The 17,883-nt window shown below is 41.3% G+C and overlaps 1 protein-coding gene across 4 annotated transcripts in view; it reads left to right on the top strand.

The window, feature by feature from the left end:
• Positions 1-17,883, top strand: part of ZNF560 (zinc finger protein 560) — a 53,360-nt gene that overhangs the window by 22,700 nt on the left and 12,777 nt on the right. For 2 of the 4 annotated variants that reach the window (XM_019014893.4, XM_019014894.3), the window contains exons 3-10: positions 1,111-1,196; positions 2,155-2,281; positions 3,222-3,302; positions 5,104-5,186; positions 5,964-6,090; positions 6,771-6,851; positions 7,294-7,376; positions 8,139-11,500. In XM_019014893.4, coding sequence (XP_018870438.2) covers positions 1,167-1,196; positions 2,155-2,281; positions 3,222-3,302; positions 5,104-5,186; positions 5,964-6,090; positions 6,771-6,851; positions 7,294-7,376; positions 8,139-9,899 — 2,373 coding nt within the window. In that variant the 5' untranslated portion in view covers positions 1,111-1,166 and the 3' untranslated portion in view covers positions 9,900-11,500. Of the gene's footprint in view, positions 1-1,110; positions 1,197-2,154; positions 2,282-3,221; positions 3,303-5,103; positions 5,187-5,963; positions 6,091-6,770; positions 6,852-7,293; positions 7,377-8,138; positions 11,501-17,883 lie in introns of those variants that run through there. The other 2 variants (XR_008674141.1, XM_055371696.1) reach the window with 2 other exon arrangements.

The following is a 17,883-nucleotide window of genomic DNA, read 5'->3' as shown; positions in this document are numbered from 1 at the left end:
ACTAAAAATACAAAAGTTAGCCAGGTCTGGTGGCACATGCCTGTAATCCCAGCTACTCAGGAGGCTGAGGCAAGAGAATTGCTTGAACCCGGGAGGCAGAGGTTGCAGTGAGCCGAGATCTCGCCATTGCACTCCAGCCTGGGTGACAGAGCAAGACTCTGTTTCAAAAAGAAAAACAAACAAAAAAAACCCCCCATCAGATCTTGTGAGACTCACTCATTATCACGAAAACAGCATGGGGGAAGCTGCAAGCTGCCCCCATGATCCAATCACCTCCATCTGGTTCTGCCCTTGACATGTGGGGATTATCACAATTCAAGATGAGATTTGGGTGGGGACGCAGAGCCACACCATATCAGTACCCCATACAGAATATATAGTCCAGGGCTCTAGGCCTTAGTATTCACACTAGTAGTTCCTTTCTGAGGTGTTGAAGTGCGCCAGAGAGGGCTGTTGTGTAAGTTAGCCCCCTTATGTGTGTACTTTGAGAAGAGGTGCTGCATAATCTCATTTGTGAGTTATATCACCATGGGCACAAAAAGACTTACATTCCTCAGGTCTTAAGTTTCTTTACCTGGCTAGGTGCAGTGGCTCATGCCTGTAATCCCAGCACTTTGGGAGGCCAAGTTGGGCGGATCACGAGGTCAGGAGATTGAGAACATCCTGCGTAACACGGTGAAACCCCATCTCTACTAAAACTAGAAAAAATTAGCCGGGCGTGGTGGCGGGCACCTGTAGTCCCAGCTACTTAGGAGGCTGAGGCAGGAGAATGGCGTGAACCCAGGAGGCAGAGCTTGCAGTGAGCCGAGATCGTGCCACTGCACTCCAGCCTGGGCAACAGAGTGAAACTCCATCTCGAAAAAAAAAAAAAAGTTTCTTTACCTGTGCAATGAGGATATTATACTTTTACTTACGACAGCTTGGCTCACAGTTCCTTTTTCTTGCTCTAGGTTAGACAGAAGTACAGTGGCATTTTATGGATGTAATGTATATTTATGTGAGTTTATATGAATTATAAGAGAATTTCGAACCAGGTTGGAATAACTTCCATGCATGCGAATGTTGGAACTGTGATTATGTCTGGGCTCTTATGCCTTCTTTCTTTTCCAGGTCTTTCTAGGAACCCAATCTGCCTTCATGAAGAAAAGACAGAGGCAGAAAGGAAGATGGCTTACTGTCTGACCAGTTGTTATCAGGTATGCAGAAAATGTATACTTCCACAAAATGACATATTTGCATCACCAGGTAAACACATTTCCTTCTAGGCAGATGTGTCTCCAGAGCTTCTTTAAGTAAATAAAGACTCACTCAAGCACTGAGTCACTTGTTGAATTTCCCCAGGGAGTGGAGGTTCTCATACTGATAATCCTTGAAAAGCATTTCAGCATTTCAGTAATTGTTAATTAATTTTGTCCCTTATGGTGCCAGATATATGTTTCTTATTTTGCTGAGTGGTCTGGCAGATGGAAAGGAAGATGAAAGCATCCTTTACTCAAAGGGTAATCCTGGCCAGGTGCAGTGGCTCACACTTGTAATCTCAGCACTTTGGGAGGCTGAGAAGTGAGTGGCATTATCTCTTGATCTTAGGAATTTGAGACCAGCCTGGGCAACATACTGAGACATTGTCTCCACAAAAAAAAAAAAAAAAAAAAAATGCCAGGCATGGTGGCGCATGGCTGTAGTGCTAGCTACTCAGGAGGCTGAGGCAGGATGATCACTTGAGCCCAGTAAGTCAAGGCTGCAGTGAGCCATGATCACACCGCTGCAGTCCAGCCTATGTGACAGAGCAAGACCCTGCTTCCCAAAAAAATAAAGGCTAATCATTCATCGCTGTTTATCAAGTATATGATGCAGTGTACTCTGGGATATCTTTTAGTAGAGGGAAATAAGTTGAGAAAGCACTCACAGTCTGCTTGTGATGAGAAGTTCATGTTTGAGATGTGCCATTAAAGCCATACAACTGGAATTGTTAAGTAGTGAAAGAGCAAGGATAGAGAGAGGAATACCTGAGATTTACCTGGGATTATTAAGCTTTGGGTAGATAATGAGAGACCTCACAACTCTTTATAGGCATTGGGGTCTGTTAACTGATTCTTCAGTGAACACTGGTTAATCTGTTACTTGGCTCAAGTCAACATGTATGTGATGGTTTAGGACTCGGTGACCTTTGAGGACACAGCTGTGGACTTCACCCAGGAGGAGTGGACTTTACTGGACCCAGTTCAGAGAAACTTATACAGAGATGTGATGCTGGAGAATTATGAGAATGTGGCCAAAGTAGGTAAGACTGCCATCATTTTATGCAGCCTCTTAGGGAAGAGATATACATTGTGTACTTGCTGTGTTCCAGAATTGGTTTGTTCAACACTGAATTCACCAGAGACGTTGTCCCTGCCATAATAGGTCTTAATTACTGTGGTCGTTTTCAAAGTGTGGTCCAGTTTCGACAGCATCGCTGTTACTCCCTTAGAAATGTACAGTCTTAGTCTCTGCCTTTGACCTACTGAATCAGAAACTCTCCACTTGGATTGTCATCTGTGTGTTAACTATCCTTCCACATCAATTTGATGCACTATAATATTAAGAATCACTGGTGTAGTTTTATTCTCCAAGTATACAAGGGTCTCTTTGTTTCACTTTTTTTCTTTTTTTTCTTCATTCAGGAGTTTGACAACATACTTTATTTCTGTGAATAAAAGGTTATTGCTTTGTAAATGTGCACATAAGCATGAATTTGCATTTCAGAGGTCAGAGATAGCCAATTTTGGGGTGCACAGAAATAAGAGATATTTTCAGTTTTAGTCCATTTGAAATAATTTCACTGCTTTCTCTAAGAACTATAGTTCTATAATGTAAAGTTTATCATCTCTTGCATGAGCCTCTTCCATTATTTTTTTTTTTTGAGATGCAATTTTGCTCTTGTTGTCCAGGATGGAGTGCAGTGACATGATCTCAGCTCACTGCAACCTCTGCCTCCTGGGTTCAAGCAATTCTCCTGCCTCAGCCTCCCAAGTAGCTGGGATTATAGGCACACGCCATCACACCCAGCTAATTTTTGTATTTTTAGTAGAGACGGGGGTTTCACCATCTTAGGCTGATCTTGAACTCTTGACTTAAGGTAATCCACCCATTTCAGCCTCCCAAAGTGCTGGGATTACAGGCATGAGCCACTGTGCCTGGCCTGAGCCTCTTCCATTAATGTATCATTTGTTTATGTAAAGGATTTCAGCTCCTTAAACCTAGTGTCATCTCTTGGTTGGAAGAGGAAGTGTTGAGAACCTTGCAGCAAGGAGTTCTCCAAGGTGAGTATTTGTGAAGAACAACCTTGGTCAGTGAGAAGTTCAGTATGTTTGGAAGCTGTGTTAGTCTGTTCTTGTGTTGCAAGAAAGAAATACCTGAGACTGGGTGATTTATAAAGAAAATAGGTTTATTTTGGCTCACGATTCTGCAGGCTCTACAGAAAGCATGGTTCTGGCATCTGCTTCAGGTGAGAGCCTCAGAAACCTTACAATCATAGCAGAAGGCAAAGGAGGAGCAGACAAATTACATGATGAGAAAGGGAGTAAAAGAGAAGTTGGGGGTGGTGTCATAGTGTTTTAAACCAGCGGTCCCCAGCCTTTTTGGCATCAGGGACCAGTTTCATGGAACACAATTTTTCCACAGACCAGGTGGCAGGGAGATGGTTTCAGGATGATTCAGGTGCATTACATTTATTGTGCACTTTATTTCTACTATTATTACGTTGTAATATATAAGGAAATAATTATACAACTCTACCATAACTCTACCGTAATGAAATAATTTACAATTCTACCATAATGTAGAATCAGTGGGAACCCTGAGGTTGTTTTCCTGTAACCAGGTGGTCCCATTTGGGGATCTGGGGGTGATGGGAGACAGTGACAGATCATCAGGCATTAGATTCTCAAAAGGAGCGTGCAAGCTAAATCTTTCACAAGCACAGTTCATGATAGATTTTGCTCTTTTATGAGAATCAAGTGCTGCCACTGATCTGACAAGAGGCGGAGCTCAGGAGGCAATTAGGATGGAGAGCAGCTATAAATACAAATGAAGCTTCACTTGCTCTCCTGCCACTCAATTCCTGTGCTGTGGCCTGATTCTGGTCCATGGCTCTGGAGTTGGAGACTCCTGTTTTAAACTACCAGGTCTCACATGAACTCAGAACAAGAACTCACTTATTACTCCGAGTATGTCACTAAGCCATTCATGAAGGACCCACCCCCATGATCCAAACATCTCCCACCAGGCCCCACCTCCAGTATTTGGTGTTGCATTTCCATATGAGATTTGGAGGGAACTAACATCCAAACCATCAGAAACATAATGAGGGAACTTTTTTTTTTTTTTTTTTGAGACAGAGTCTCACTCTGTCCCCCAGGCTGGAATGCAGTGGCGCGATCTTGGCTCACTGCAACCTACGCCTCCCAGGTTCATGCCATTCTCCTGCCTCAGCCTCCTGAGTAGCTGGGACTACAGGTGCCTGCCAACATGCCCGGCTAATTTTTTGTATTTTTAGTAGAGATGGTGTTCCACCGTGTTAGCCAGGATGGTCTTGATCTCCTAACCTTGTGATCCGCCCACCTCAGCCTCCCAAAGTGCTGGGATTACAGGCGTGAGCCACCACACCCAGCCCTCTGAGGGAACTTTTTAAGATGCACCTTCTCTCACAAGCTTAAGGCCATTTATCTCAGAAGTTAGAAAATATTCAATTTCTGATACTCTTTAAATTTCCATCTACTCCAACTTTCTATGATTTTATGAAACTATATATTTTGTTTTTCAAGTTCTTTGCTTTGAAATATGGCTTTGGCCCAGATCTTTCCTACTTTTCTGATAACATTCTTTCTGTTTAACATTAGTTTTAAATCTAAATGAGTCAATTTGTAGCAAATTAGCTAAAATTTTGACCCTTTAATCTCATTATTGCCAATTTTTTGACACAGTCTAAATGTTCAAATTTAGCTTTCTTTTTTTCTTATGTTTATTTTAAAAACAAATATGAATGAGGCCTATAATTTTTAACTCTTTCATTTTACCTTTTTTTTAAAAAAAAAAACACCTCAGTTTATGTTTTTGTTTCAGACTGGGCAATAAAACATCAGACCAGTGTTTCAGCACTGCAGCAGGATTTTTGGAAAATACAAACTTCTAATGGGATACAAACGGTAATGTTAAGAAAGGGTATTTCTTATTTTTCACACTCAGAGAATATTGGGACTTCCAATGTAGAAAATAAGCACAAAAGATAATTGAGAGGAATAGCATTCACTCAAGAGGGAGCAGTGTCTCTGGAGAGATGCTCTGATAATGATGAATTTGGGGAGATCTAAACTTAGTGCGAAAGTTGTATCCTTCTAAAATTGGAGTAATGATATCAACAAAGACTCATTTTCTTGTAGGTACTCCTGTCTGTTTTCTTCTTTAAAGCAAATATAGACCCTAGTTGAATTTTTCCCAGAAAGTCATACCTCTCATATTGGTGAGGAATTACCCTGGAAATTATCTCAGTATTTTTGTATTTATGAATTAGTGTTCATTTTCCTGGTGCCAACTGCATATTTATTTTTCTGGGTGCCAGGACAGATGGTAAGGGGTATGAAAGTGTTCTTTTCTTAAGGAATTTATCCATATCCTCATTTATCAAGTATTTGTCATGTGCTCAGGAGTGTATTGCAGTAGAGAGGAATCAAATGAGATGAGCTCCCGGTCTAGTTATGGTTGATAAGTTTCTGTGTAAGAGGTTCTGTTACAGCCATGTTATTGGAGGAAATTGACAGTGAGTGAATGTGGATAGAAGAGTTCCTAGGGCCACTGAACCTTGGGGTGTAGATAGTGGAAGCACTCAGTACCCTGTACAGGGATTGGGTCCCCCTTCCTCATTCTTCAGCCAACACTGGTGGAGATGTTGCTTGGCTCAAATCAGCATGTGTCTGATGGTTTAGGACCTGGTAACCTTTGACAGTGTGGCTGTGGAGTTCACCCAGGAAGAGTGGACTTTACTGGACCCAACTCAGAGAAACCTGTACAGTGATGTGATGCTGGAGAACTACAAGAACCTGTCCTCAGTAGGTAAGTCTGGCATCATCCCTTGTAGCCTATTCTGGAACAAGATACAAATTATGTACTTACTGTATTCTAGGATTAGTGATGTCAAATCTGAATACAGTGGGATATATACACACTGAAAAAAGATTTTTTTTAATGAGTAAAATAGGAAATAACAGAGACAGTTCCTGTACTAATGGGTTTTAATCTTATATGGTAGTTTGCGTCAGTAGCATCACCATCACTGTCTTAGATATGTGTACATTCTCAGACTCGATGTACTAAATCAAAAAGTCTGCTGTTGGGGCCCTGTATTCAGATGAGTAATTCACTCTAAAGTTCAGAACTACTGAATGGGAGTTTTCCCAGGAGAATCAAGATCTCTCTTTGAGCTTCCATTAGTTTCTATTTTAATAAAGGTTTTAGTGGTTTTTAGAATTTGTATTTAACATTTGCCATTTAGAAAGAAAAAGTGCAGCTCACTGCTAGTGCTTATTTCTTGGGGCAAACAGGAAATGGGTTAAGCTTGAATGTGAATTTCAGAGGTCAGAGATAACCAGTGTCTTCAGAGAACAGAAAGATGGGATATATGCAATTTAAGTGCTTTTCACTGCTTTAATTAGAAACGTAGTCCCTGTTTCATGGAAAAGTTTGCCATTTCTTGCATGAGCCTCTTCCATTGGTGTATCTTTCCCTGTGTACAGTTTACCAGCTCTTCAAACCCAGTCTGATCTCTTGGCTGGAGGAAGAGGAAGAGTTGAGCACACTGCCAAGAGTTCTCCAAGGTGAGTGTTTGTGAAGAACAACCCTGGTCCATGAGAAGTTCTCAGTATGTTTGGAAGCACAATGAAGTTTTATAAGATGCCCTTTGAATCAGAAGGCTGTCCACTGGACTTGGATGTTTTGGGATATCTTAACTTTTCATACTCCATTGCTTTGCATCTATCCAGACTTCCCTAATACCTAACAAATGACCTTCTTTATGTTTATGGATTTATTGTATGCTTTTGTTCCAATTTTTCCGACTTTTCCTTCCCTGATAGTATTGTTTCTGTTCACCATTGTGTTTAATTTTCATAGAATAAGTTGTTTTAAAAATTACTAAAACTTGACCCCATATGATTGCCAAATTTTAGACATATATAAATTGCTCAAATCTATCTGCTTTTTATTTAATCTACCATTTCATGTGTAAACTCTCATGTATATTTTTCTCTTTTATTTCAGAATGGAAAATGTGCCTGAAAACCAATGGGCCAGCCCTTTGGCAAGATAATTTTTGTTTAAAAACATTAAATGGGATACAGTTGGTAAGATTAACAAAAGAACTTTCTTATTTTTCACATTCAGAGAAGACTGGTATTGCATTATAGAAATCAGCAGAAATGGCCAGGCACGGTGGTTCATGCCTCTAATCCCAGCACTTTGGGAGGCTGAGGCAGGCAGATCATGAGGTCAGGAGTTCGAGACCAGCCTGGCCAATATGGTGAAACCCCATCTCTACTAAAAATACAAAAATTAGCTGGGCGTAGTGGTGTGCACCTGTAGTCCCAGCTACTTGCGAGGCTGAGGCAGAAGAATTGTTTGAACCCAGGAGGTGGAGGTTGCAGTGAGCTGAGATCATGCCACTGCACACTCTAGCCTGGGCAACAGAGCGTAACCCCATCTCAAAAAAAAAAAAAAAATCAGCAGAAATGATAGATATTTGGGAGAGGTGGCATTCACCCAATTCACCCAAGGGGAGAAATATCTGGAGAGAGATCCCATACCTTGTGTGAAGCTTGGTACTTAAGACTTCCCATGAATGTTCATTCTGACATGTATAACTAGACATTTGAGTTTTTAAAATAACTTCATGAAAAGCTACAGGAATCTTGCCAAGATTAGAGCAGATGACATAGGATTCTTACAGTAGGGTTCCATTATTCAAGTTGAAGGAAATCCAAAAGGTAGAAACTATATGCATGTTATAAAAGTGGCAAAAATAATAATTATCATGTTTCTTAGAAGAGTGGTATCTATTAATAAGTCTGCTAAAATGCTTCCTTTATTGTTCATTCCTGTGTTAACAGGCAAGAAACCAAAATGGAGAGGAACTCTATGACTGTAAGCAATGTGAAGATGTCTTCTGTAAACATCCATGCCTTAAGACCAACATGAGTACTCAAAATAGAGGCAACACGTCTGAATGTATTCAGTATGCAAAAGACCTCTTTTCTCTATACAATAAAACCTCTACCATAAGGAAAGTTTCTGTGTTCAGTAAGCATGGAAAATCTTTCCGCCTGATTTTAAATGTTCAGGTCCAGAGAAAGTGTACACAAGATAAATCCTTTGAAGGTACTGACTATGGGAAAGCCTTCATTCATCAGTCACACCTTGAAGCACACAGGAAAACTCAGAGTGGAGAAAAACTCAATGAATGGAAGCAATGTGGGGAAGCATTTACTCACTCCACAAGCCATGCTGTAAATGTTGAAACACACATTATTAAAAACCCCTATGAACGTAAGGAATGTGGAAAAGATTTTAGATACCCTACCCACCTTAATAATCACATGCAAACCCACATTGGGATAAAACCTTATAAATGTAAGCACTGTGGCAAAACCTTCACTGTGCCGTCAGGCTTTCTTGAACATGTACGAACTCACACTGGAGAGAAGCCCTATGGGTGTAAGGAATGTGGTAAAGCCTTTGGTACATCTGCAGGCCTTATTGAACATATAAGATGCCACGCCAGAGAGAAAACCTTTAAATGTGACCACTGTGGGAAAGCCTTTATTTCTTACCCATCTCTTTTTGGACATTTGAGAGTTCATAATGGAGAGAAGCCATATGAGCATAAGGAATATGGGAAGGCCTTTGGTACATCCTCAGGTGTTATTGAAGATAGAAGAAGTAACACAGGACAGAAACGCTTTGATTGTGACCAGTGTGGGAAAGTCTTTGTTTCTTTCTCATCTCTTTTTGCTCATTTGAGAACTCACACTGGAGAGAAGCCCTTTAAGTGTTACAAATGTGGGAAACCATTTACCTCTTCTGCCTGTCTTCGTATTCACATGCGAACTCACACAGAAGAGAGACTCTATCAATGTAAGAAATGTGGTAAAACTTTCACTAAGTGCTCATATCTTACCAAACATTTACGAACACATGCTGGAGAGAAACCCTATGAATGTATGAAATGTGGGAAAGCCTTCACTGAGCGCTCATACCTTACTAAACATTTACGAAGACACAGTGGAGAGAAGCCATATGAATGTAAGAAATGTGGAAAAGCCTTCACAGAACGCTCAGATCTTACTAAACATTTACGAAGACACACTGGAGATAAGCCCTATGAATATAAGGACCATGGGAAAGCCTTTGTTGTCTCCTCCAGGCTAGTTGATCATTTAAGAACTCACACTGGATATAAACCCTATAAATGTAATGCATGTGAAAAAGCTTACAGTAGGTCTTGTGTACTAACTCAACACTTAAAAACTCATGCAGCAGAGAAGACCTCTGAATGTAATGCATGTGGAAATTCCTTTCGAAATTCCATGTGCTTTCATGATCGCTTAAAAACTCTCACCGAAATAAAACCCTATAAATGTAAGGACTGTGGGAAAGCCTTCACTTGTCATTCAGATCTTACTAATCATGTGCGAATTCACACTGGAGAGAAGCCCTATAAATGTAAGGAATGTGGGAAGGCCTTCCGTACATCCTCAGGACGTATTCAACATTTAAGAACTCATATGGGAGAGAAACCCTTTGAATGTGACCAGTGTGGGAAAGCCTTTGCTTCTTTCTCAGCTCGTATTGCACATTTGAAAACACACTAGAGAGAATCCCTGTGGATGTGAAGAATGTGGAAAAACTTTTGCTGTTTCTTCAAGCCAAACTGAACATGTAAAAATTCACAGGAGAAAGTAACACAATCAATGTAAGGAATGTGAGAAAGCCTGAACAGTTGAATCTTTCTAGATATGTACAAACTCACACTGTAGAGAAACCCTGTAAATGTAAGGGATGTAGGAAAACACTAGTTCTTCTCTCTTTTTTTTTTTTTGAGGAGTCTCGCTCTGTCACCTAGGCTGGAGTGCAGTGGCATGATCTTGGCTCACTGCAACCTCTGCCTCCCAAGTTCAAGCAATTCTCCTGCTTTAGTCTCCTGAGTAGCTGGGATTACAGGCATGCACCACCACACCTGGCTAATTTTTTATATTTTTGGTAGAGACAGAATTTAACCATGTTGGCCAAGCTAGTCTCAAACTCCTGACCTCATGTGATCATGTGCTTCCACCTCCCAAAATGCTGGGATTACAGGCGTGTGCCACTGCACCTGGCATTCTTCTCATCTTACTGAATGTGTAGAAACACCATGGAGAGAAACCATGTTTTTTTTTTTTTTTTTGAGATGAAGTCCCACTCTGTAGCCCAGGCTGGAGTGCAGTGGCATGATCTTGGCTCACTGCAACCTCCACCTCCTGGGTTCAAGCGATTCTCCTGCCTCAGCCTCCCGAGTAGCTGGGATTATAGACACGCACCACTGCACCTGGCTGATTTTTTGTATTTTTAGTAGAGACGGGGTTTCAACATTTTGGCCAAGCTGGTCTTGAAGTCCTGACCTCAGGTAATCTGCCCACCTTGGCCTCCCAAAGTGGTAGAATTACAGGTGTGAGCCATCGCGCCTGGCCAAGAAACCCATTTTATGTAAGGAATGAGGAAAATCCTTTTGGAAGTCTATATGCCTTAATAGTCACATTGTAATTCACACTGGTGAGAAAACATCAATGTAAGCACTGTGTCAAAGTGCTCATTTGTCCCTGTTCACTTCAAAGATAGGAAAGAACTTACACTCTGATGATGCTCCATAAAGTTAAAGGCATGTGGGAGAACTGTTGGAATCTGCTGACAATACACTGTGTAAGAGTTCATCCTGAAGCTGTACAATGTTAGAAACATAGAAAACTGGCCAGGCGCAGTGGCTCATGCCTATAATCTCAGCACTTTGGAAGGCTGAGGCAGGTGGATCACAAGATCAAGAGATCGAGACCATCCAGGCCAACATGGTGAAACCCTGTCTCTACTAAAAATACAAAAATTAGCTGGGCATGGTGGTATGCCCCTGTAATCCCAGCTACTCGAGGGGCTGAGGCAGGAGAGTCACTTGAACCAGGGAGGCGGAGGTTACAGTTAGCCAAGATCACGCCACTGCACTCCAGCCTGGTGACTGAGCGAGACTCCATCTCAAAAAAAAAAAAAAGAAAGAAATAGCTTTCACTGTTTCCTTGGGTTCTTGGAATGGAGATAAACCCTTTTTATGTAAGATGTTTGACGTAAGATATGTTCAGAAGTTTTATTCTTGCCAAATACTTTGGTGTTTACCTGTAATTTTATAGTGGAGAAAAACTTCATGAAGGTAATAAATGTTGGAAAGTAATTTTTTATATTCTTCATCCTTTAGTGAATATGAGGGGCATTCACACTTATGAGAAACTGGGCATGTATGGAATATCAGAATTGCTTCTCTGAAACCTGTCAGAGACATGGCTTTCTTGGTGGTTCTATAGAACTATTTTGGGAGTTTCTTATACCCCGCTGCTCATTCCTGGCATGGTATGTCTTTCTCCTATAGCAACACCATTCTAGTTGCTATACATCCTCTGGGTTACAACTGACCTAAAGTGGGCCTTCAGGATTCAGACAATCCTGTTTTAACAGTGTAGATTCTCTTTTTGGTTTGTCATATTTTTAGACATGGTCCACCTGTAGTGGCTCACACTGGCCAAGGTAAAAGTTATAATACAGCTTTAAAATGTAAAAATACTCTTGTTCCTCTTTTCAAACCTGATCTTTTCAGATAAATGGTCAGGGTTGAAGAAGGGTCTGAGTGGAGAAAGGTTGCACTAACAGATAGTAACTTAAGATACTGTGAGTTCATGGCCGTGGAGGGACACCCATAACCCTTCACCTGGAGAGGTGGGAACTCTTGTACTATCAGGCAGTGCAGAGAGGTGGTGGGAACCACGAATGTTGTCTTTGATGCCACTGTTTGGCAAAGCAGTCATATATGCCTGACTCAGTTAACTGCTATGATTGGCAGTATGACCTATTTCTGGGGTTTCATTTTGCCCATGTGCTATGAAAACAGAAAAACTCCTGTGAACATGGATGATCATGATATTCTGCTGTGCTTGACAACCATCACTGGCACTTCCCGAACGTGGCCCTGGAATACACACACACACAAGCTGCATAACCAGGTTCCAGTCTGAGTGGTACAAATTTAAATATTTCTGTTATATCATGTACAGCAATTAAGGCTGTTTCTTGGTGATTCTTTCTGTGGTTCTTAATCCAGCCAGTGTAATGGTAATCCAAAGCTTCAGGTAAATTTACCAATCCTGAATCAGCTGGGTGTAATAGCTGATGCCTGTAATCCCAGCACTTCGGGAGGCCAAGTCAGGCGGATCACTTGGGCTCAGGAGTTCAAGACCAGCCCGGGCAACATGGCAAAACCCTATCTCTACAAAAAATATAAAGATTAGCCTGGTGTGATGGCACGTGCCTGTAGTCCAACCTACTCAGGAGGCTGAGATAGGTGTCTCACTGACCCCAGGGAGGTCATGGTTGCAGTGAGCTCAGATCGTGCCATTGGACTCCAACCTGGGTGACAGAGGCCTTGTCTCAAAAACAAAACAAAACCAAAAAAACTGAATTGAGGTCCGTGCATTTTCATGTTACATGTTTTCTTATGGAGAGGAACGGGTTTTAGAGTGGTTCTCTTGTGGTATAAGTGTGATTATTTTAACCCATCTTTGTTGCGTTTAACTGTTACCAGTGACACAAAAGACGCAGATTAGTTTTAATTGCCTTGTGTGACTTCTGTCACCTCATAGACTGTCCTTAGATGCCATCCTGATTGTCTCAAATAAAACCTATAAGTTCTTCCTGAAACTTTTTCACAGTTGTTGGAGTATGAGCACTTGTGGGTCATGGGTGAGGTCAATACTGTAGGTTGGCCTCATCCTGGTGCTTGGACTAATAGTGATGTATCACTAAGAAATGATACCCTAGTCTCACAGCCTAGAAATTGCCTAGCTTCAGAAGCTGATTTCCTTTATTTTTTTAGAAGCTGATTTCTGATTGTTTATATAAAGTCACTTGATCTTTGTATACTGAATTTTACTAGAAGCCTTGTTCAACATTCTTTAACATCCTAGTTTTATGTATTGTTTTGGGTTTTCCACATTTCATATTATCTGTAACTGACTTAACGTGTAACCTTCAGTCATTTATGTCTTGTCTAGGCAGAAAATACTAGAATAACAACTAGAAGTAGTAAAACAAGCATACTTTTATTTCTAATCCTAATGGCAGATGTTTTCCATCATTACTAATCATTGTATTGGTTGCTGTAGATTTTTAAAAGGTCAAGGCTTTTTTCTACTTTTCATTGCTTAGGGAATCTTTCCCATGAATGGCTTAAGAATTTATTGAATGCTTTTCCCTGATTCCTCTTTGATGATCTTGCCTTACTCAGAAAATTCAGGTACCTAGGACTGACTGCACTTGCCCTTGATAGATACCTAATATTTAAATGTGTAAGTAAATAAAAGTTTTTTTAAAATGTGGAAAGATAACTGATTGACATTCCAATGTTATATTATCTTTGTAATTCCAGAAAAATGCAATTTGAGTATAATGGATTAACTTTTTTTTTGCTAGAATATTTTATATACCTATAGTGTAAAGATTTTTAAAAAATATTAACATTGGCATGTAATATTTGCCAAGACCAGGTCGGTCATGAAGACCACAATCCAGCAGCACTAGAGGAATAAAGACATAGACAGAAATAGAGTGCAAAGTGGGATCAGGGGGCTAACAGCCTTCAGAGCTGAGAGCCTCGAACAGAGTTTGACCCACCTATTTATTGACAGCCTGTGATAAACATCGTTTCTGTAGTTTATAGATTAACTGAAAGTATTCTTTAAGGAGAACAAAGGGACAGGCTCTGGCTTGTTATCTGCAGCAGGAGCATGTCATTAAGGCACAGATTGCTTATGCCATTGTTTGTGGTTTAGGAACACCTTGAGCGGTTTTCCGCCCTGGGTGGGCCAGGTGTTCCTTGCCCTCATTCCGGTGAACCAGCAGCCTCCAGTGTGTGCATCATAACCATCACGAGCATGTCACAGTGCTGCAGAGATCTTGTTTATGACGTTTCTTATGGCTTGTTTATGGCCAGGCTTGGGGCCTATTCCCAGCATGTCCCCCTTTTTGTTTTACCAGGGCAATAAAAGCAAAGGCGGCTTTATCACAGTGAGCTACTTCTTGCAGGAGTCAGGATCTGCATCTGCAGACTACACAAAGACAAACAACACAGATTAATAGGACAACCATCATAGAAATCACAGAGCCTCCAAGTGTTTTTATGCATTTCATAGGATTTATGGCTGCCAATCCATCTGCAACTCCTTCAAGCACTCCAATTCCTGGCATTAAGGTCAGGTGTGCCTGGGATGCTTGAAGTATTTGTTCTCTTAATTTTGCAACATCCAAAGACAAGTTTGTAGAGTGTCCTTCCAGATACTTTTTTAAATTCTTTCCCATTCATGGTCTAATTCATTGTAAGGGTGAGGAGTGATACAAAAGTCAGAAGTATTCCAGTCGCATTTCAGCTGCATTCCATATTCCAAACTAGCTACTTGATCTCCCAGCCACATTACAGTTGGTTGGAGATCATTGATTGGATTAACTATCTTTTGGTCTATTTTAGTTTGAGAGTTCCACAGCAGAGTAGAGTTCTTTTGCCATTATTTACAAAATCTGCTGTCTGCACTGATGAATGTAGTGCCACTCCAGCTACTGCAGCAGTAGCTGTGACAGCAATCAGTCCCATAATAATCAAGATTAAAGTAGCAATGAAACACTGAGAACTTCTTAGAATTTTCTGAAGAATTTCAGTAATAATATGTACAGAGGGAGAGGGTTCCCAAGGATGGGAAAGCTTCGCCGGTAACCAACTCCTTCTTGAGCTCTCACTGCTAGTATAGAATGATTAGTATTAAACAAGGAAGAGTTCACACGAGGACAATCTACCTTCCTGGCAAGTTACATGATAATTAGGGGTGTCAAACTTTAGATCGCCCATTACCAACAAAAGGAGGGTGAACACAACTTTGTATCCAAATTATATTATTTTCAACAAGTTCTAAAATGTAATTAGGATTATATTGTGACAGCATAGTATATTTTCCTTCCCAAATCTTGATCTTATCAAGAACTATTAATAGTTTCCTTATGTTTAGCTCCTACAGTGGGCCATATCATTTGAGGTGCCACTATACCGCCATGTTTCCAGATAATAGGAACTCTTGTGGTACTTCTTATCATTTTTACCATCTGATCGTCTTATTCAGACCAGCTGAACATACTGTGGCCATCACATGCAGACAGAGGTGCAATTCATGCTAAACATCCCCTTAGGGGACCAATCAATAATGATTCCATAGGAATCATGCAGCACCTCTGCCTGTCCTGCAATGCAATCTTCCCAAATGAGTACATTCATTTTTTCTGACCGGGTCCAATCCTGTTTACAAATAGGTTTTTGAGGGCGGTATGCCTCAATTAGAGGAGCAGATTCATTATGGTAAATACTGAGACCAGAAAGCATGTGTAACTGTGCCATAGAGTGATTACGTCCAGGCATTATTGCCAGCCAAGATTGATACTGAGGGGGTGGGCAACTAGCGGCCTTTCCCAAACAGATGGGTGGATGTTTAAATCCTAAAGAAATACTCATAACAGTTCCTTCCTTGTGTGGGTGAGATGGGCCTCTATCATCTGTAGGACCAGGCATCCAAGAGCTATTATTAGTGTATACCTCCACTGGGGGGTCCAGCCAAGTTACAGGCCATGGAAGTGGTGGAAAAGGTAAATATGCCCAATGAGTATAATTGCTCTTTTTGTCAGTCCTTGCTGAAGGAATACTCATGGCAATGGTTATCACCGCTATCATAAAATTACTCACTGTGACTGCTTGTCCTGCTTTCCTCAGGTTTTCTTCCACCATCTGTGACAGCTTCTTGATCTGTCCCCAGGTAGGTGGCTGCTTTCGATGAGTGTTGCTCGTGACAGTTGGGGGTCATCCTCAGCATCAACTTGGACAATGCTGCCACCAATGGGTGTTTGGGATCCTCCCAAAACCTCTTCCTCGTTATCTGGCTCATAGTAGGGCTTTAGATATCTCGATGGCACCCAAATTGGCTGTTGATTCTGTCCTGGAGAAACACAAGCATAACCTCTGCCCCATGTTATTATTTTACCTGTTTCACAACCTTTTGTTATCAGGTCTTTCCACCAAACCTGTTGTTCCACTTCTGTGTCAGTAGAAGGGCTGAGGCAGGGCCTGCTTGTCTGACATAATGTAAAAGAGTCTTGGAACATGTCCTGGGTCCAGGGTCTAAAACCCCTTGCGGCCTATGGAACACCAAGCTCTGTGCCTAAGGATGGAAGGCTGCCCCGCTGCACTACAGTCTAAGCCCAGGGCATAAAACCCCTTGTGGCTCATAAATTGATTGTATCTTGAGTTAGAAGAACCTATTCTCCATTATCTCAAGTAGCAGAGCATATGCTAAACCATCACAGCTACCTTTCTACCCCCACATCCTCACCTGTCTACCCCCACATCCACACGTCCTCACCACCTGCTTCTTTGATCACCAATAAATAGTGTGGGCTCCCAGAGCTCAGGGGCTTCGCAGCCTCCATACTAGTGTTGGCCCCCTGGACCCACCCTATGAACTCTTAACTTGTCTCATTCCTTTGACTCTGCCATACTTCATAGCCCCCATGGCCTGGTGTTCGGTCTGATCACCCCAACATAGTAGGGCTTTAGATGTCTCAATGGCACCCAAATTGGCTGTTGATTCAGTCCTTTAGAAACACAAGCATAACCTCTGCCCCATGTTATTATTTTACCTGTTTCCCAATCTTTTGTTATCGGGTCTTTCCACCAAACCCATTGTTCCACTTCTGCCTTTGCAGCTGTCTTCTGTAAATGTTTTTCAGCTGCTGATAACAATCGGCCTTTAGGTAGCCTCAAAAATTTTAAAGTTAATAATGCTAGATTTAGTTGCATGTGTGGAGTCCTATAGTCACTGTCTCCCCCTTTCTGTTTTTGCAACTGCTGTTTTAGGGAGAGATTCATTCTTTCCACTATAGCTTGTCCTTGAGAATTATATGGGATACCAATAATGTCTTCAATATTCCATATAGAGAAAAATGTAACTAGAGCTTGCCTAGTATAGCTTGGGGCATTATCTGTTTTAATAGAAGCTGGAATGCCCATCACCACAAAACACTGCAAAAGGTGATGTTTAACACAGGCAGAAGACTCTCCTGATTGGCATGTAGCCCAGACAAAGTGAGAAAAGGTGTCTACACATACATGTACATAAGCTAGTCTCCCAAACGAGGGAACATGTGTGACATCCATTTGTCAAAGAGAATTAGGTTCCAATCCTCAAGGAATCATTTGGCAAGTTGGGCATCGCTGGTTAATAGCTTTAGCTTCTTTCCAGGTAATGCTGTATCTGTGTCTGAGACCAGAGATATTAACGTGTTAAATTGTGGAAGTGTCTAGCATTAGATATTGCAGTAGCAACTAGGTGATCAGCCATTTGATTCCCTACAGTCAAAGGTCCTGGAAGAGGTGTATGAGCCCTAATGTGAGTGATGTAAAAAGGGTGCATTCTACTCCTAACTGCTGTTTGCAATTGGGTAAATAAAGTCATCAGTTGCTCATATGTGTGGAAT

Source organism: Gorilla gorilla, chromosome 20 (genome assembly GCF_029281585.2).
Source record: "Gorilla gorilla gorilla isolate KB3781 chromosome 20, NHGRI_mGorGor1-v2.1_pri, whole genome shotgun sequence".
In the NCBI taxonomy this organism is placed as follows: Eukaryota; Metazoa; Chordata; class Mammalia; order Primates; family Hominidae; genus Gorilla; species Gorilla gorilla.
Note: the sequence above shows the minus strand (reverse complement) of the source record. Positions and strands in the feature narration are given on the sequence as shown.